The sequence below is a fragment of the Neophocaena asiaeorientalis genome, unplaced genomic scaffold, assembly GCF_003031525.2.
Source record: "Neophocaena asiaeorientalis asiaeorientalis breed wild unplaced genomic scaffold, Neophocaena_asiaeorientalis_V1.1 scaffold218, whole genome shotgun sequence".
Taxonomy (NCBI): Eukaryota; Metazoa; Chordata; class Mammalia; order Artiodactyla; family Phocoenidae; genus Neophocaena; species Neophocaena asiaeorientalis.
In genome coordinates, this window is record NW_020172818.1 from 12,142,999 (window position 1) to 12,164,426 (window position 21,428).

Consider the following 21,428-nt stretch of genomic DNA (forward strand, 5'->3'; position numbering starts at 1 on the left):
GACGACATTTTATGACGTGATTCTAGTTTACAATTTACAATTGTTTAACGCCATTCTCAGGCTTTTTATGTTGGTGCTTCAGCCCTTAAAAGGACTAAGTGCAACTTCTGTTGCTTTGTGGGGAAAATACACTCAAAACCTTAGTGGCTCAAAATACAACCATTTCATTATCTCATGTTCTATAAGTTGACTGGGCTTATCGGGGCGGCTCTTCTGCTCCATGTGATGTCAGCTGGGACTGCAGCAGAATATCCAAATTCCCAAGGTGGCTCACTCTCACGGCTACTGGTTGGCGCTGGCTGTCACTGAGTGCTCAGCTGGGGCTCTTGAACAGAGCGCCTTGGTTTTCCTTCTCGTGGCCTCTCCATAGGGCTTGGGCTCTGGCCGGGTTCTGAGAAGCAACGTGAGTAGAAAGTGCCAGTTCCCTTAAAGCCTGGATGTGTCTTACCAGAGCATCACTGCCTTCAAGGGCTGCAGAAACAAGATCCTTGTGGGGAGCGGCATGTGTGGGGAGGACAGGGTAATGAGTGGAGAAGGGGCTGCAGCTTTGGAGACCAGCTACTTAAGTCCCGACAACATCTAATTAAAACATATGCTAAAAACAAAGTAACATGTTGGAGTCCAGTATTGGTTCAAGTGCCATTTGTCAGCCAGAGGACTGGTGCTCTGTCATAGAACACTGTAACTTGGGCAGCATCAGTGCCTCTCTCTGAGCCTCAGTTTGCTCTTCTGTAAAATGGGGGCATCGGTCTTGAGGGCATTGGAGTCATCTCCATCCCTAACTTTCTCTGCCCCTCGGTGCTCCTAGGTACTCCTTCCAGGACGAGGAGGACATGTTCATGGTGGTGGACCTACTGCTGGGAGGGGATCTACGTTATCACCTGCAACAGAATGTACATTTCACAGAGGGGGCCGTGAAGCTCTACATCTGCGAGCTGGCCCTGGCCCTGGAGTATCTGCAGAGGTATCACATCATCCACAGGTAACCAGGCTGCTGGAGGGATGCTGGGGTGTAGGGTGTGATGGGAGGAGTCTGCGACCATCGAGAGTATTTTCTCACTGACATTCTCTAGAAGTGGCAGTACATGGAGATCATAAAAAGCAGAACAGCTTTATTGCTTTTACCTTCTCTACCTACTCCCTTGTCACGTGCATCGAGGTGGAACAATCCCACTGCCTGTGTAACCTCCTCTCTTGGTACCCCACTGCTTAGAGACATGGCTGGTGGTCGGCCTTTGCTTCTCCATTCTGGTGTGTCTTTGGGAGGCTGGAATGTTCTGTCCCTCTAGCGTCAGGTTAGAAAAATCACAGTGGCGTGAGATGGGAATGTGAGGGATTCTTCTCTATTCCTTTCCTTACTTTGAAATCAGTGCTGTGTATCATGGAGGATTTCTTCCTCTTGGGAAGCTTCAGTGCTGGCTCTGGGCTTTGGATATAAGCTCTGAGTTTCTGCTGCTTCCTCAGGGCCTTTGCTTCTCCCTGCCTGTGCACAGCACCACCACATCCAACCTGGTGAGCAAGGCAAGTTTGACTGCAGAGGCAGGAGGCCAGCGAGAGGCTTCAGAAAGCAATGGTTTGGGCTTCCCTGGTGGCGTAGTGGTTGAGAGTCCACCTGCCGATGCAGTGGACACGGGTTCGTGCCCCGGTCCGGGAAGATCCCACATGCCGCGGAGCGGCTGGGCCCGTGAGCCATGGCCGCTGAGCCTGCGCGTCCAGAGCCTGTGCTCCGCAACGGGAGAGGCCACAACAGTGAGAGGCCCGCGTACCGCAAAAAAGAAAGAAAGAAAGAAAGAAAGCAATGGTTTCATTAATAAAGTCCTATCTCTGACCACAGAGGAGGGGGCCAGCGTGAGTAGCTCCAAATCTGTTCACCCATCGTCTTGCACTGTGCCTAGTGGATCTTCTTCTAACTTATACAGTTTTGGAGGACTTGGGAAAGACAAGAACTTGAGCTTGAGACTAAAGACAGTAGATGAAGCACACACACGTGCACACACACACTTACAGTTTCTCCTTTCTAAAATCTCCATGAATTGACAGTAAGGAGGGTTTGAAAAATGGTAAATTCACAAGGATGGGGAAAACTAAAGAGGAGACTATAGCAAAACATGGTGGGGCGGGGGATTAGAAAGAAGATGTAGAGTAGTAAATGGCTTAGGACGCCAGAAACTGAATTTTGAGTTGTCCCTGGGAAGAACCATGAATTGATAGGCACTAAAGAATCCCCCGCAAGGCTCAGGAATGGGGAGTCATCAATATCGATGGAAGGAGGAAGAGGGGGTAAAAGAGAGGCTAAAATGAGGTTCATTGTTTGAAAGCCTTTTAGGATGTATGGAGAACCCCCAATCTGCTTACCCATCCTGAATAACTAGATGGCTGTCCCTTCCTCTTCCAAGCAGAAGACTGAAGGTTTGTTCCCTCAGGAGAGTAAAATAGATAGTGTCTGGACTGAAAGACATCAAGCCTCTTGAGTTAGGATATGGTACTGAAAATAGCACGACTAAGTAGATGCATCCATACCAGATGCTCAGATAACACACCCTCCCCACTTCCAGCTGGGCTCAGGCCTTCCTCCTCCTGAATGGATACCTGAATGATTTCAGTGGGGGTTTGGCCGAGCCAAGAGGAAAGAGATTTAGACATCAGAAGTTCCCCAAGACCCTTGGAGTGTAGTTCAGGGTCAGCAAGCCCTGCTCATTTGTTATAAGCTCCCAACTAAGTTAGTGACAACTAAAGATTATCAGACATCCAGAGAAATCTTCTAACATGAAGAGTGAGAGCCACGTAGTCAAATGGAAAAAGAAAAAAGGCTTGGAATAAACAGAGACTCTGCCAGGAGAAGACACTATGAAAAGAGCTATGATCAGTATTTTCAGCGGGATGAAAAGATTTTTGCAATCGTAAAATAAGAAGTACTATGTGTATTTAAAATTCAAAGGACAAACATCAGATCAGAGCTCTTATAAATTAAAAATATGAATGTAGAAATGAAAAATTCAAAAGATAAATGTGTTGGAAGATAAAGCTTGAAGATATCCTGTGCACAGTAGAATAAAAAGACAAAAAGAAAATATAAGAAAATTAGAGGACCAGTACAGTAAGTTCAGTATCAGAGAGAGAGAGAAGGAAGGAAGAGGGAGAGAGAGAGAGAAAGCAAGGAAGGAAGGAAGGGAGGGAGGGAGGGAGGGAGGGAGGGAAGAAAGAAAAGTGAGAAAACATAAACATAGGGGAAGAAATCATCAATGAAATAAAGAAAATCTCCTGGACCTGAAATATATGAATTTCCAGACTGAAGGGTCCATCAAGGATACAGTGACTAGAAACATACATCAAAACAAACTTTGGATCCAATAAGCTTGCACTGTAGAACAATAGTCTGGGATTATCAAACACAAGAAGGCAGAGGAAACATGCTATCCATCAGATGTGAGATGTATGTTTTCACAAGTTCAAGATCTCAAAAAATATACTTCTCATGTACCTTTTCTCAAGTAGCTGTTAGAAAATGACATGGACTCCACTAAAATGAATGACTAAATCAAGGAGGAAGAAATGGAATACGGAAAGCTGGAGCTCCAGCAAAGAAGAGAGAGGCAAAGGAAATCTTCCAGATGATGGGTGGGTCAAGGATGTCAGCTGTGCCTGCGGTGTAGACCATGACCAGTTCTGATTGGAGTCGGATCAGAAGTCCCTGGGAGAGACTTCTTCAGGAAGAGTGAGCTGATAGAATTCCTAAGACATCTGGCTGCCTTGAGATATTTATTTATTTGGCAAAGAATCTGAAGTTGAATAAATGAGAAGTTCAGGGAAAAAACTCAGCAATAAATAGAAGATAATTTTTAACTCCAGGGAATGAAAGTGTTGGACAGGACATTGCATATCATACAATTTACTACATGAATCATCTCTGCGTAGCATGCGTAATCATAATCACCTAACCCCTAAAAATTGACCTAACCAAAAATACAATAATACCCCATTAGGGTAAGTGAGGAGATGGGAAGATGAGTGTGTCTTGCGGGGACACACGAAGGAAAGACTGCTACATACTCATCTTCCATAGTGGGAAGCCAGCAGATAGAGCCGGAAATTGACAAGTCAAGGAGTCCTGTACCTCAGTCTTTTCAAGATAAGGAGCTAAATACCAAAATTATAGCCTGGGAGAGATAAATGGACGGAGAGGGAGAAATCAAGGAGAAAGTGATAGAGATAGTCGCTATATTGTAACAAAACTTTCAGCACAATTTGATTCTTGGAACTACTCCTCTGTATCATTTTGACACAAATAGTAACAAACGTAACAAAATGCAAATGAAGACGAGGAAGGAGGGGGAGGAGAGGTAGAAAGAGGAGGAAGGGGGAAGGAGGAGGAAGTGTAGTAGTCCCAGTCGTAACAGTAGTGGTAGTAATAGTAGCAGCAGCAGCCCTGGTCGAATAGGAGGAAAGGGACTGTTCAGTGTAATGCAGCGTACTTACTGAGGTCCATTGTTCATTCACAGTCATTGACTAGCTTTTGCCCGCAGGCATTCCGGCTGTGGAATCTGGGTTTATAAGCGCTCATTGACTAGCTTTTGCCCGCAGGCATTCCGGCTGTGGAATCTGGGTTTATAAGCGCTGTGCTATATTTGTTAAGGAAGGTCACCCTATACCAGAGTAGCCTCTGTGGGCTGGCTGGGCTTCTTTGAAGGCAATGAAAGGAGCAAGTTCTTCACCAACCTATTGTACAAGTGTCATTCACGCATTATCACAGTCCTTCCTCAGCTAGTGTGTAATAGATGATCTATTTGCCTACATACCCCCACAAACTGAGTCATGGGGACCTTGGTGAGACAGATGCCAACATCCCAGAGCAGAGCTGACGATAGACCAGGCGGAAAATGGAACTGTCACATAAGAGCATGGTGGTTTGGAACCATTTCATTGTATTTCAACAAATGTTTTTATGTTGCTCTATGTGGGGTCATCTGCCCTCAGATTCCAGATCTACCTGAGAGAAAAGGAGCTATCCAACAATGTAAGGAAAATTTTAACAATCCACTAAAAGTAAATGGAATTACCTTACCATTTCTAAGCTTACAGACTTGACAGAAATTTGAGTCAGGGTTTTTTTCCCCCTCCCATATGGTAAATGGAATTACCATTTCTAAACTTACAGACTTGGCAGAAATTTGAGTCAGGGTTTTTTCCCCCCTCCCATATGGCTCAATAAATCTCTTTTTCATTGTGTATGTATGTACAGACTTGAAATTATGTGTGTCTGTACACATTGTGCATAGGGATATAAGATAATGTTGTGCAATGTTTTGTATTCATTCAACAGCTGAATATGTAAGTCCCCTACTGCATATGTACAAGGCACTGTCAATGCCATATTTTATACAGACTGATGAATGTTGCTTCTTTCCAAGTAGCCACACTTGCAAGTGGCAGAATCATTCCACAAATGCAAGCCTGAGTTGAATTGCCAAGAATTTCTATCTTCCATCTTGGTGGACTTGGACATGTGACTTAGCTTTTTGGACTTCCATTTCCTAATCTGTAAAATGGGCCTGATGACACCTACTTCACAAATTCCATGAGATGCAAATTCCATGAGAAAAAGTTCATAAAGGATTTAACTGTGCCTGGGACCTTTTAGGTGCCTCCTTCCTCTTTCTTTCATCTGAGGGAATTGATTTTGAAACCAGGTGTTCATTTATACTTAGTGGTGGCAAATCTCCATCCTTTGAGGATGATGTAGATCTGTAGAAAATAAAAGGTATTTCAGAGTATGACCCAGTGAGCTTGAAAGTGCATAAGCAGGAAAATACCATTGTGGGTTCAAAATAAATCATTGTCTTAAAACAATTAGGAGTTTTACTTTTTAGAGCACTTGAGTTGGCCCTTCGTTCTTTCAAAACACTGTGGGCCAAGAAGTGTGCCAGCCCCGGGAAGAAAATGATGGGTGGGACCCTTTGCCTGCACTTGAGCAGATTCCCTGGGTGGAAGAGACAACCACTCTAGGGGCCAAATTACTGCAGTCCGAGGGGGAGAGGGGACCCAGGACAGGACACCACACAGTGGCGGGCAGAACCTCTGAGGAGGGCACCCAGCCCAGACTAAGGTGGGGGGCAGAGCAGGGGACACAGAGGAGGCTGGCAAGGCTTCCTCTGGGACACGCAAATATGATTTGTGGGACAAATAGACAGTAGCCCAGAGAAGAGGAACACTGGAGGCACTGGGCAGACAGGCTCCTACTGAGAGGCCTGGGTGGGCAGAGCCTGAGCTGGTCAGCTTGGCAGGGAGCACTTCCTGAGGCTCCGGCTGGTGTCAGTCATTGATGGGTTGAAGCTTGGGAGTGATGTGGTCCAACTGGTAATCGAGAATGACGTTCACCGAAGGCACCTCCCCGGGGTGCTCTTCAGCCAGAGCTGGTTACTGGACTAGCTACCCAGAAGGGCCAGGTCATACAGAAGGGCAGATGACTAACAACAGTGACAGTGAATCAAGTTTGTTAAGCTCCTGTGTGTCAGCACTACTTTAAACTATATATATATATATATATATATATATATATATATATATATATATATATACACACACACACACACACATACATACACACATGTGTGTGTTTACATATGTGTGTGCATATATATGCATATGTGTGTATATTCATATACATAAAAATATCTCATTTAATTCTCACATCAATCAAATGGGCTAGGTACTAGGATTATCCTAATTTTTCAGAGCAATTGGGTGATTTGCACTCTGGCACACAGCTGGCAGGTCATGGAACCAGGTTTCAAACCAAGACACTCTGACCCCAGATCCCATGCTGATGAGCACATGCTATCCTGGCTTTCTGCATTGAACTGTTTATAAAACCCTTATATGAGTGAGGGTGCTTGCACATCTGAACATAAAAATATGCATGGATGGATCTCATCGACTCCTCCCAAGCGCCCCCGAGGAAGGCTCTTCCAGCAGTGCCCATGGAGCAAGGAAGGATTCTGGTGGTAACGCCCCTAGCCTGAGGTCACCCCTGACTCATTGCCCGGCACAGAGGAAGTGCTCCATAACTACATATTGAATCAAGGAAGAAATACTAAAGAAAGAAATGAAAGACATGCCTTACTTGAAATTACTTGAAAATACAGGTTCAAATTCAATAAGTCACTACCCAAATCTTGCAGTGCTTCCTGTAACTTTTCTGCCCAAATATCCCTTGATATCTGAGGAGTCAGCCTTTTGAAAATTTCTGATGGGGCCCAAAGTAGCCATGCACAAGCATGAAATTCCTTTGAAATCTCATGTTTGATGTTAAAAATTTCTCCAAGTTCCACTGCAATATGTAATCATAATTCTTTTGATACATAAAGTAGTGCTTTGAAGAACTACGTTTCATCAGAAAAATAAAGGAAATGAACAATAAAGGCTTCTTGGAGTCTCCTTGGTCAGTGGCAGGCGCTGTTACATTATCTATCAATTTGGGAGAAATGAGCAGATTTGAAGAGAGCTCATGGTTCAGGTGAGGTTCACGGCACCAGTAATTCTCTCCCTTGTCTTTTATTTTTAGATCCAATCCACTCATAAATATGAGCCCGTAAACAGCAAGCTTGTTCACTGTTTTGAACAGAGCAGTGATCTAAATGCTAATCGAAGTGGGTTTGGGGCAACATTTTCAAACTCCTTTTGAAGAAAAATTTTCACCAGTGAGGTTACTTCTACCAAACTGTGGTCTGAAAATTCCTGGAAGTCCTAGGGCAGTGTCCTTTACTCCCTTGGGAAAATCTCTCGATGGAGTCTGATTATTTATATAGTGCATTTTATTTTGCTTCCAACCCTGAACCTGCATCACATGAAAATTAACTCACAGTCTCAAAGGTTTGTAATCCCAGTGGTCCTTCACTTCATCAGACTCACAGGCTTCCTTTCCAGGGCAGAAATCTCATCAGATACATGAGAAGCATCTTCAGCTTCACCTTGAAGTTGTTTTTTTTTTGTTTGTTTGTTTGTTTTTTTGCAGTACGCGGGCCTCTCACTGTTGTGGCCTCTCCCGTTGCGGAGCACAGGCTCCGGCCGCGCAGGCTCAGCGGCCATGGCTCACGGGCCCAGCCGCTCCGCGGCATGTGGGATCCTCCTGGACCGGGGCACGAACCCGTGTCCCCTGCATCGGCAGGCGGACTGTCAACCACTGCACCACCAGGGAAACCTCTGGAGTTGTTTATTGAAAGTATTCAGCCTTGAGAAAATATCTGCTTAATGAGTCCAATATTTGTGAAGCCCTCTCTATCATTAAAGCTAATTATAAATTTTATTGAGGGCTTCTTTATGGGCTGTGTCAGAAATCTTTTTCTTTTCCTTTTTATCTTTAGGAAAAATAATAGTTCAATCCTGGAAGACAAGCAAGCACCTTTCTTTAAACTAGCATTATCTTTGAGATGATCAGGCTTTTCAAAGCCACTTCTCATTTCTACAAATTGTCTAGAAAATAAGTATACAAATGCTAAGTTATATAAAGTTTATCATTTTGTTACCAAGTTCAAGCACATACTGCTCACCACACAACATGCCAATAAATCAAGAGATGAGTTGTGGAGGCAAGGAAGAGTGACTTTATTAGGAAAACCAGCAGAACGAGAAGATGGTGGACTCGTGTCCCAAAGAACCATCTTGCCTGAGTTAGAATTCAGACTTCTTTTGTACTAAAAGAGGAGGGAATAAAGCCAAACATTTCCTGGTTCCGGTCAGCCTCTGGAGGGGATGTGTTCATTTTCTCCTTGCTGCTATCATTCATAGGTGGGCCTGGTCAGGATGTTTCCTGTGAGCTAAACAAAGGTATTTTAGCTTAATGCCTGTTACCTGGGAGGCAGGGTTCCCAGAGATGGACCATTATGCATACTTTAACATCCCTTTAGTGAGTAACCTGTAGTTGAATACAAAGTTCTTCCCTATTACAGTTTTTTGTCACTTTATTGAATAAACTGAGAAAATAAAGAAGTAAAAAATTTTTTTTGCTATGGGTTTTGTTAGCGTCAAGTCCAGGCCTTATTTTTTAATAGAGAGTATGTGTACGTGTTATAAAGTTCAAAAGATTAAAAAGTGTGCAAGTGAAAAATAGTTCTCCCATTATTTTGAGGATTTTCACTTATTTACAGCATATGCTTCAAACTTCCACTTTGAATTCACCATTCATATTCCCTGTGGACAACTTAATTTAAAAATATTAACAGGTAAAAAGTAAATGAAACATGTGCATACGCACGCACACACGTGAGATTTTGGGCATTGTGTGTCTTTGGGTGGGAATAGTATGAGAAGAGAAGGAGATTACTCACTGGGGCAGGGCTTGGAACTGAGCTTTGTTCATATTTATGTACAGTAAGAATTTAAATGCAGTGGATCACCCCCATATTTGAAACCTGGGATTGGTAGGTAACAAAATAGAAATCATTGTTTGTAAGATGCTACACCCATGATGGAGATAAAAATTTGCTGAGCACTTTGCTTGTGCCAGGCTCTGTTTTAAGTACTTTGCAGGTATGATCTCACCTAATCCCAACACCAGCCAACAGAGGTGAAGCCTATTATCAGCCCCATTTTACAGGTGGGAACATTGAGTTTCATAGGGAATAAATAACTTGCCTGGGAGCAAACACTAAGTGGATGCCTCAAGTCGCCAAGCTCTTACTGGCTCTATACTGATAATAATTGGAAGTCAAGTTCTCTCATCATATTTACACATAGAATCTTTCTATTACCCAGCCTTTTGTGAAGGAAAAATCATGTGACTGACTCTCAGGAAAAGGTGATACCTTTTGTTGTTGTGTTCACATACAAATATAACTCTATTTTTTTGTGGCAATATTCAACCTCCTCCATCCCTGAAGCCCTTGGCATTGCCAGATGAGTTGCTCATTATCTCGTGGGGCAGCACCAGTTTTCAGCTTGGGTTGCACGAACTGGTGGGGCTAGCGTTCCTGTCCTTACTTTAGAATGCTTGTGTGTTTATGATTTTTTATTTTTTTAATTTTTTTTGGTAAATAGACTCACTCCCTTATGCTTGTGCCTCCTGAACTCTGGAAAGAGAAACTGTCTTAATTCCTGATAATTTGGCAACATGGCCTACATGCATTTCCCAGAGAACTGTGTGCAGAGTGAGGTGGGGTGTTGGTTTTCAGTGGCCGAAATCAGTTTATTGGAAAATCAAATGCCTCTAAGCGGTAGGGACAGGGATTGTGCCAAGGGGTGAAATATGACCGGGCTGCTAATCCTATGTCATCTTTGGCAAAGGCTTGTCCCTCATGTAATGGCAGTGGAAGTGAACAATTTCCTAACCTGTGGCTTCAGTGGCTTTGGCTGAGTCTTCGCAGTAGCCTGCTGTCTCTGGCTCCCAGTTTGGGTCCCATTTGATGACCAGTGGAATTTGTAAACAAACAGTCCCAACCTCTGACCACAGTGGTGGGACACAGGGAATGAGATTGTGAAGAGGAGAAACCAGACTTCGTACCTGACCGTAGGGGAAGGGTCAAGGGCATCTCCTGCATGTAGGCAGGGTCCTGGCCCACCGCTCCCATTGTAAGGAGTAGTGCTGAGAGCGTTCTCACGTTGTGGTGCAGCCGCAGGAGACCTTAGTAAGTCCATTACGTCTCTGACTTGAGTCTGCTTCTCTGTTAACAAGAGGAGCGATCGCCAACAGGATGATGACGTGATGCAGGTGTTGTGTCAGGCACACATGAAGTATTCAGCAAGTGTAGCTCCTTGTTTTCGGAGCAAAGAGCAGGAAAGCACAGTGGTGAAAAACCTGGATTCCGCTAAGATAGAGGAGGCTTCCATGCTGTGAGCTCAGGCACAGCATCTGATTGCTCTGAAGCTCTGGTTTATCACCTGTAGACAAAAATGGTGGTGGACAGAAAAATGTCCTCCCCACAAGATGTCCACATCCTAATTACTGAACCCTGTGAACATGTTATGTTCCATGGCAAAGGGGAATTAAGGATGCCAGTGGATGAAAGTTGCTCATCTGCTGTCCCTGAGATGGGGAGATTGCCCTGGATTATCCAGGTGGCCCAGTGGAATCACAAGGCTCTTTAAAAGTGGAAGAGCAGGAACAAGAAGAGGTCAGAGGGATGCAGTGTGAGAAGGACTCGACCCTCAATGCATTCTTTTCTGGCCTTGATGATGGGGAAAGGGGCCATGAGCGAGGAAAGGCAGGTGGCCTCTAGAAGCTGAGAAAAGGAAGGAAACAGATTCTCCCCAAGAGCCTCCAGAAGGAAAGCAGCCCTGCTGAAACCTTGACTTTGCATCAGACCTCTGACCGGCATACAAAATATAAGGTAATAAATTTTGCCATTTTAAGTCACTAAGTTTGTGGTCATTTGTTACAGCAGCTGCAGGAAACCAATACTCTACTACCCTGGGGTGTTGAAAGAACAAACTGAAATAATGTGTGTTGCATGTTTAAATTTAGTACCTAGTAAGTGTTCAATAAATGTGATCTTCTGTGACAAAGGTTGCTGGTGATGGTGATGATGATGATGGTGATGATATTGATGATGATGATGGTGATGATGATGGTGTGTTGATGAAGGTCATGATGAAGATGAAGATGACGATGATATCTGAGGGCCTTACTCTTGCCCATCTCGCCAGCCTCATCTCTTGCATCCCCCTCCTCTGGTTCCGCCCATAGACCTTTGCAGTCCACTTGTCCCAGACTCTGCTTTTCTCCCAAGTTCATGCTGTCTTCCACCTCTGTTTTTCCTTTGCGTGATGATCTCTCTTTAAGAAATGCTTTTACTTACCCTATCCACCTGTTTAGCTTATTCCCATCTGTCAGAACTCACAATGGAATTCTGAAGGCCACAGGGCAGGGTTTCTCCATATCAACACTGTTGATATTTTGGTCCAGATGATTCTTTGTGGTGGGAACTGTCCTGTGTACTGGAGGATATTTAGCTGCATCCCTGTCTTCTACCTGCTAAATGCCTAGAGCCCTACCTCTCCTTCCCCGCCAAGTTATGACAATCAAAAATGTCCCCAGACATTGTCAAATGTGCCTTGGAAGGCAACATCATCCCTGGATGAGAATTACTGCATTAGGGGATATCATCCTTGAGCCCTGCCCCAAACCAACAGCTTTGCAAACACACGGCTTCCCTGAAGAATGCAACCCTATGGAAAACCTGAGTACCACTTTATTTATAGCTGGGCTTGGGCCCCAAACCTCAAAATAAGGCATTTCTAGGGGCAGAGCCGGACGCTATGGAGCATGATCCCACTGAGCTAATTAGGACTCAGCACCTTCAAACCAGAGGCCAGGAGGCTGCATCTCCCTAGTGCCCAGGAGGATGCCTCAGAGATAGGTGGGCAATAGGGATGGTTGGATCCGTGGCAAGTGCTGAGCAGACTCACACCCGACATGGGCCCGGACCGGCCTCACCCCTGGACGGGAAGAGGTGGTCAGTCAGCAAAGAGGTCATCTGTAGGGCTTCATCTCTGACCACAAGGAAGGGAGAAACAGGAGGGAGTGAGCCCCACCCTGCACTCACCTTTCAGCACACGGTGGCCCAGCACCTAAGAGAAGAGGCCCTAACCCATACCTGGAATCCAACCTCTCAGAATAATGGTCTGAGGAGAAGTGAGGAAAAGAGGGATATAAGGAGTTGGTGTTGAGCATCTTCTACATCATCACATTAGTTTACTGTGGCTGCTGCAACAAAGTACGAAAAGCTTGGAGACCTAAAGCAACAGAAATTTATTCTCTCCCAGTTCTGGGGGCTAGAAGTCCACAATCAAGGTGTCAGCAGGGTCAGGTTCTCTCTGAAGTCTCTAGGGAAGGATCCTTCCTTATCTGCTGATAGTTTCTTCTGATGGCTCCTGGCATTCCTTGGCTTATAGCAGCATCACTCCAATCTCCACCTCCATCTTCATGTGACCTTTTCATCCTGCCCCTCCATGTCTCAAATCCCCCTCTCCTTTCCCTTTAAAGGACACCAGTACTAGGATTTAGGGCCCACCTTAAACCAGGATGAGCTCATCTCTAGATACTTAATTTCATTATATCTTCAAAGACCCTATTCCCAAATAAGGTCACATTCACAGACATGGAGGGTTAGGATTTAGACATCTTTTTTGGAGGACACAGTGTAACTCACTACGAATATGTTCCAGCTCCAAGGTCACTCCTGTGTGAAGACTCCTGACTGCTCCAAAGAACTGGGTGGTTCCTCCTTTGGGCATCCTCTTCACAGTTCAAGGAGGACTTCCCTCCACTTGTTTATTGTGTTCAGGAGACCTCCAAAACTATACGTTCCTCCAGAGGATGCTTTCAGAATTATCTATCTCCTGGTTACCTATTTTAGGTCCTGGCACATAGTACGTGTTTAATAAATGTTTATGCCTTACCAGCACTTTTTACAATAGCCAAGACATGGACACCATCTACGTGTCCATCGACAGATGAATGGATAAAGTAGATGTAGCACATATATACAATGGAATATTATTCAGCCATAAAAAAGAATGAAGTAATGCTATTTGCAGCAACATGGCTGCACCTAGAGATTATCATCCTAAGGGAAGAAAGCCAGACAGAGAAAGACAAATATATGATGTCACTTATATGTGGAATCTAAAATATGGCACAAATGAAATTATCTACAAAACAGAAACAGACTCACAGACCTAGAGAACAGAATTGTGGTTGCCAAGGGGAAGTGGGGGGCAGGGGAGGGTTGGATTGGGAGTTTGGGACGAGCAGATGCAAATTATTATATATAGAATGGATAAACAACAAGGTCGTACTGTGTAGCACAGGGAACTATATTCAATATCCTATGGTAAACCATAATGGAAAAGAATTTTTAAAAAAGTAAATGTTTATGCCTTAAATGAATGATTGAGGCCTAAGAAATAGAAAGGATTTGTCCAGGTAGTGAGATATTTCTGCCCTGGCAGGCTGTGAAGTAAACCAAATCTCAGGATCACATTCATTCAGTTAGTAAGTGTTTAACTGGCACTTACTGTGTACCAGACAGCACAGCAGAAACCCTGATACATAAATACTTGGTCCCTTTCTTCAAAACCCAAAATCTTCTTAAGTATGCATTGAGCACCTACTGTGTGCCTACCACTGGGCTCACAGTCAGCCTAGGGAGACAGACATGTAATGGCCATCTCAGTTGGGGTGGGAAGTGCTTGGTTCAAGCACATTCAAAGTACTACAGAACACAGAGGAGCCAGGATAAAATTTGGCTTCAAGGATCATTCAGGCTTTGGGGAGATGATGGCATCTAGGTTGGATTTTACTTTCGGAGGAGAAGGGAGTGCTTCCTAAGACAAAGCATTCTAGAAAAATAATTTCTGGACAGTCTGAATATGTATTTGCTGGTGGCAATAGAAATTGTTACAACCCTTTTGAAAAGATATTTGGCAATAAGAATCAAGTACTTTAAAAAATATTTATACACTTTGACCCACTGATTTCACATCTTGGAATATATTATAAGGCTCCAGACTGGCCTGCCTTAAAAGTTCTAAGTGTGAGGATCTTTATTACAACATTGCTTATGTTAATCAATAATTTTGAAATAACCCAAGGGAAGGAAATCAGCTTAGTAAACTGTATACCTACTGTTGAGAGACTTGAGACTATGATACACCCACATATGTAGGGCTTACTATGAAAATCCTGCAATATTAAAAGGGGTTGTTTTTATGATCTTGAAAGAAAATTATAGCTTATAAAATTATATAGACTATGTAAAATTCTTTACATAGTCTTTACATGACTATGTAAAGAAATGTCTGCTTATTAAACAAACAAAAAATCCCTCAGCTTTCCAATACACTAGGTTGAAGGGAGATTTTTCTTTCTTTCTTTTTCTTATTTTGAAATTTTCTTTAATAAGCATGTCATCCTTTTAATGAAGAAAATCAAAGCATAGCTTTCTCTCTAAAAGGAAGGTGTTTATCAAACATGAACTTTGTTTTTTATGAATTTTTATTTTTTATAATAGCAATGTTTTATTTATGGCTGCATCAGTAATCATATGTATATTCAGATACACAGTTTAGTATTTTTCTACAGAAATTAGCATATTTTAGTACCAATTAAATCATCTTATGTTTCCCTTATATATTTTTTCTAGATCCTTACTGAAAACTACACAATTGGGGTGGGGAGGTGAGTACCTTAGAAAAGCAAATACATTTGATAAAAATTCAGAGCTGTTGAAATCACTTTAACATCCTCCTAAATTTTGGTGCTTTACACTTAGACTTACAATTAGTCTATCAAACATGAGCTTGAGATTGGAATACCTGGATTGGAATCCTAACACCACTGCTTAAGCCAAATGTGAGAGCTCAGAAAAGTTCATCTCATCATTCCTCAGTTTCGTCATCCTTAAAATGGGCTCATGTGAGAATGGGACGAAATTATCCATGAATTCTCAAAGCATAATGCCTGCTTCACACGTACTAAGCCTTCAGTGAGATCCATAGTAAAATAATAATAATTAATAAGCACAGAATAAAACCGATATGACCTATTTTTGTGTCCTAAATATCCTCCTCACCCCCTCTGGCGACACTGTGCCGAAAATAAACTGCCAATTCTCATCAGATTAAAGAAGAAACACTTCATCAATTCTTCTTCACTATCCTATGGGACCAGGGTCAGAGCAAAGAGAAAGAAATTTTGAGATGGGAAAAAAAATTGAAGACATGCAGAAGTGTCATTTAGGATGGAAATTCCAATTCAATTTCAGGAGTAACTCTGTTATTTCTAAGCACAAAGCTTGGTTTCCCTTCTGTTATAGGCCAGCATTTTGAGAATTTATGACTTTGTGATGATAAAAAAAAAATGAGATACAAGAGAATCCAATGTATTCCTTAAAGGGATTGCTCTATCTCTGGGGGTATAAATTGCTCCTGCAATTAGGTGGCAAGCATTTATGTTAGATAATAAATTTTAGAAATAAGGACCTGGGTCTCAGTTTAATGTCAAAGAAACTAGAATGAAATCTGGGAGCAGAATTTGAAAGCGGAGAATAAACCTCTGAAAGAATCCAATAAATTAGAGGCTGTTTTACAGAAGATGTTCAAAAGCAAGACAATGAATGCAGTGTCAGGAAATCAGGTCAGCATTTTTGGAAGCGTCAGCATGCAATGAGAACACAAAGATTTCTGAACTTTGATCACATGCTGTTCCCTATGGCTCTGAATCCCTTTCCCAAGTAGAAGCCTTCATTCATTCATGTAGTCATTCAATAAACAATAATGGACAAGTTTCAAAGCTTGGGCATTAAGGAGAGATGCATTAAGAAAGCAAAACTACCCCTAGGAAGCCTCAATCCTTGTGGGAGGAGCACATTGGTTATTAATAATATTAGCTACCATATATGGTGCTCTATATAACCATATACATATACACACACAGTTACAGATATATACCTTACTACAATATATATATCTTATACATATCTTATTATACATATCATATATATATTATTATGATTCATTGTAGCCTCCCCACCCCCTTTTAGCAAGTGAAGAAAATACAGGGCTAGAAAGGATATGAATCATGAGAGGGGGTAGGTGAAGACAAAATATTCTGACAGTTCCAAGAAGGGAGAGATCACATACATTTTATACCTTGCCTGGGCTTCTGGAGGAGCTGTACTTTGAAGTCTGAATAGCATTTTAACAGGCACAGATGGTGGAGAACATTTTTTCAGGAGGAGGAATTGACACGAGAAAGGGGTTGGCTTACTTTAGGTCTTCTTGTGCAGGACCTTGAGTACAAGGTTATTAAATATGGGCTTTATCTTGTGACAGTTGCCATAAGGATTGTTGAAATAATCCTTCAAGTCAGATGAAGATTGAGATAAAGAAAGAAGAGAGGACTCCCCAGCGGCCAATGATTTAATCAACCATGCCTACATAATGAAGCCTCCATAAAAATCCCTGAAGTACAGGGTTTGGAGAGCATCTGGTTGGTGAACATATGGAAGTTCTGGAAAGAAAAGAGAATACATGAATAAAAAGTAGAACAGGGCTTCCCTGGTGGCGCAGTGGTTGAGAGTCCACCTGCCGATGCAGGAGACATGGGTTCGTGCCCTGGGCCAGGAGGATCCTCCATGCCGCGGAGCGGCTGGGCCCGTGAGCTGTGGCCACTGGGCCTGTGCTTCCGGAGCCTGTGCTCCACAGCGGGAGACGCCACAGCAGTGAGAGGCCCACATACCAAAAAAAAAAAAAAGAACAATTGGAAGTCAACAGGCTTTTTAAAAAAAATTAAAAGTCACAATGTATTTATATTGCACTGCTTTTCAAACAGAAGAGATTGTTCCTGAGGAGCACAGAGCTTGGAAGATGAGAAAATGACCTGCAAAAAATGATCTTTCACTTAAATGAGTAGACTGCTGATTGGCACCCAGTGGACTAGCACCAACACTGTGTACGGAAGGCCACTAGTGCCCTAATGTGAAGTCTAGCTCATGAAAAAGAGTCAGAGGAGGTGCCTTCAAGATGGCGGAGGAATAAGACATGGAGATCACCTTCCTCCCCACAAATACCTCAAAACTACATCTACATGTGGAACAACTCCTACAGAACACTTACTGATTGCTGACAGAAGACCTCAGACTTCCCAAAAGATGCCCTCAGGAGACCTACACACAAAGGTGGGGTCAAATCCAAAGCTGAACCCCAGGAGCTGTGCGAACAAAGAAGGGAAATTTCTCCCAGCAGCCCCAGGAGCAGCAGATTAAATCTCCACAATCAACTTGATGTACCCTGCATCTCTGGAATACCTGAATAGACAATGAATCATCCCAAAATTGAGGTGGTGGACTTTGGGAGCAACTGTAGTCTGCATCTAATTTGTTTCTGGTTTTATGTTTATCTTAGTTTAGTATTTAGACCTTATTATCATTGGTAGCTTTCTTTATTGATTTGGTTGCTCTCTTCCTTGTTTTTTATATAAATATATATATATATATATTATTTTTTCTCTTTTTGTGAGTGTGTATGTGTGCTTCTTTGTATGATTTTGTCTGTATAGCTTTGCTTTTGCCATTTGTCCTAGGGTTCTCTCTGTCCTTTTTTGTTTTGTTTTGTTTTGCTTTGATTTTTAGTATAGTTTTTAGTACTTGTTATCATTGGTAAATTTGTTTTTTGGTGTGGTTGCTCTCTTCCTTCTTTCTTTCGATTACTTTTAAATTTTCTTATTTTCAATGATTTTTTTTATTTTAATAACTTTATTATTTTTCTTTCTTTCTTTTTCTCCCTTTTCTTCTGAGCCGTGTGGCTGACAGGGTCTTGGTGCTCTGGCCGGGTGTCAGGCCTGAGCCTCTGAGGTGGGAGAGGCCAGTTCAGGGCATTAGTCCTGAACTCGCAGCCCCAAGTTATATCAAACGGCGAAAGCTCTCCCACAGATCTCCATCGCAACACTAAGACCACCTCCATTCAACGACGGCAGCAATCTACAGTGCTGGACACCCTATGTCAAATAACTAGCAAGACAGGAACACAACCCTACCAATTAGCAGAGAGGCAGCCTAAAATTATAATAAGTTCACAGACACCCCAAAACACACCACTGGATGTGATCCTGCCCACCGGAAAGACAAGATCCAGCCTCATCCACAAGAGCACAGGCACTAGTCCCCTCCACCAAGAAGACTACCCAACCCACTGAACCAACCTTACCCACTGGTAGAAGACACCAAAAACAATGGGAACTACGAACCTGCAGCCTGCAAAAAGGAGACCCCAAACACAGTAAGTTAAGCAAAATGAGAAGACAGAGAAATATACAGTAGATGAAGGAGCAAGGTAAAAACCCACCGGACCAAACAAATGAAGAAGAAATAGGCAGTCTACCTGAAAAAGAATTCAGAGTAATGATAGCAAAGATGATTTAAAAAATCTTGGAAATAGAATGGAAAAATACAAGAAACGTTTAACAAGGACGTAGAAGAACTAAAGAGAAAACAGACAATGATGAAAAACACAATAAATGAAGTTTAAAATTCCCTAGAAGGAATCAAGAGCAGAATAACTGAGGCAGAAGAACGGATAAGTGACCTGGAAGATAAAATAGTGGAAATAAATACCACAGAGCAGAATAAAGAAAAAAGAATGAAAAGAATTGAGGACAGTCTCAGAGACTTCTGGGACAACATTAAACGCACCAACCTACGAATTATAGGGGTCCCAGAAGAAGAAAAGAAAAAAAAGGGGCTGAGAAAATATTTGAAGGTTATAGTTGAAAACTTCCCTAATATGGGAAAGGAAATAGTCAATCAAGTCCAGGAAGCATAGAGAGTCCCACACAGGATAAATCCAAGGAGAAACATGCCAAGACACATATTAATCAAACTGTCAAAAACTAAATACAAAGAAAACATATAAAAAGCAGCAAGGGAAAAGCAACAAATAACATATAAGGGAATCCCCATAAGGTTAACAGCTGATCTTTCAGGAGAAACTCTGCAAGCCAGAAGGGACTGGCAGGACATATTTAAAATGATGAAAGGGGAAAACCTACAATGAAGATTACTCTACCCAGCAAGGATCTCATTCAGATTTGATGGAGAAATTAAAACCTTTACAGACAAGCGAAAGTTAAGAGAATTCAGCACCACCAAACCAGCTTTACAACAAATGCTAAAGGAATTTTTCTAGGCAGGAAACATAAGACAAGGAAAAGATCTATCATAACAAACCCAAAATGATTAAGAAAATGGTACTAGGAATATACATATCGATAACTGCCTTAAATGTAAATGGATAAAATGCTCCAACCAAAAGACATAGACTAGCTGAATGGATACAAAAACAAGACCCATATATATGCTGTGTACAAGAGACCCACTTCATACCTAGGGACACATACAGACTGAAAGTGAGGGGATGGAAAAATATATTTCATGCAAATGGAAACCAAAAGAAAGCTGGAGTAGCAATTCTCATATCAGACAAAATAGACTTTAAAATAAACACTATTAGAAGAGACAAAGAAGGACACTACATAATGATCAAGGGATCAATCCAAGAAGAAGATATAACAATTGTAAATATTTATGCACCCAACATAGGAGCACCTCAGTACATAAGGTAAATGCTAACAGCCGTAAAAGGGGAAATTGACAGTAACACATTCATAGTAGGGGACTGAAACACCCCACTTTCACCAATGGACAAATCATCCAAAATGAAAATAAATAAGGAAACACAAGCTTTAAATGACACATTAAACAAGATGGACTTAACTGATATTTATATGACATTCCATCCCAAAACAACAGAATGCACTTTCTTCTCAAGTGCTCATGGATCTCCAGGATAGAACATATCCTGGATCACAAATCAACGCTTAGTAAATTTAAGAAAATTGATATCGTATCAAGTATCTTTTCCGACCACAATGCTATGAGACTAGATATCAGTTACAGAAAAAAGATCTGTAAAAAATACAAACACATGGAGGCTAAACAATACACTACTATATAACCAAGAGATCACTGAAGAAATCAGAGAGGAAATCAAAAAATACCTAGAAACAAATGACAATGAAAACACGATGACCGAAACTTATGGGATGCAGCAAGAGCAGTTCTAAGAGGGAAGTTTATAGCAATGCAATCCTACCTCAAGAAACAAGAAGCATCTCAAATAAACAACCTAAGCTTACACCTAAAGCAACTAGAGAAAGAAGAAGAACAACAACAAAAACCCAAATTTAGCAGAAGGAAAGAAATCATAAAGATCAGATCAGGAATAAATGAAAAAGAAATGAAGGAAACAATAGCAAAGATCAATAAAACTACAAGCTGGTTTTTTGAGAAGATAAACAAAATTGATAAACCATTAGCCAGATTCATCAAGAAAAAAAAGGGAAAACTCAAATCAACAAAATTAGAAATGAAAAAGGAGAAGTAAAAACACACCACAGAAATACAAAGGAACATGAGAGACTACTACAAGCAACTATATGCCAATAAAATGGGCCACGTGGAAGAAATGGACAAATTCTTAGAAAAGCACAACCTTCTGATACTGAACCAGGAAGAAATAGAAAATATAAACAGACCAATCACAAGCACTGAAATTGAAATTGTGATTAAAAATATTCCAACAAACAAAACCCCAGGACCAGATGGCCTCACAGGGGGATTCTGTCAAACATTTAGAGAAGAGCTAACACCTATCCTTCTCCAACTCTTCCAAAATATAGCAGAGGGAGGAACACTCCCAAACTCATTCTACGAGGCCACCATCACCCTGATAGCAAAACCAGACAAAGATGTCACAAAGAAAGACTATTACTGATGAACATAGGTGCAAAAATCCTCAACAAAATACTAGCAAACAGAATCCAACAGCACATTAAAAGGATCATACACCACGATCAAGTGGGGTTTATCCCAGGAATG

General features: G+C 42.0%; 1 protein-coding gene across 1 annotated transcript in view; it reads left to right on the forward strand.

Annotated features, from left to right (window-relative positions):
• Positions 1–21,428, forward strand: part of STK32B (serine/threonine kinase 32B) — a 333,967-nt gene that overhangs the window by 214,260 nt on the left and 98,279 nt on the right. Inside the window, exon 4 of the mRNA XM_024741790.1 lies at positions 809–982. Within this exon, the coding sequence (XP_024597558.1) occupies positions 809–982 (174 nt within the window). The remainder of the gene's footprint in view (positions 1–808; positions 983–21,428) is intronic.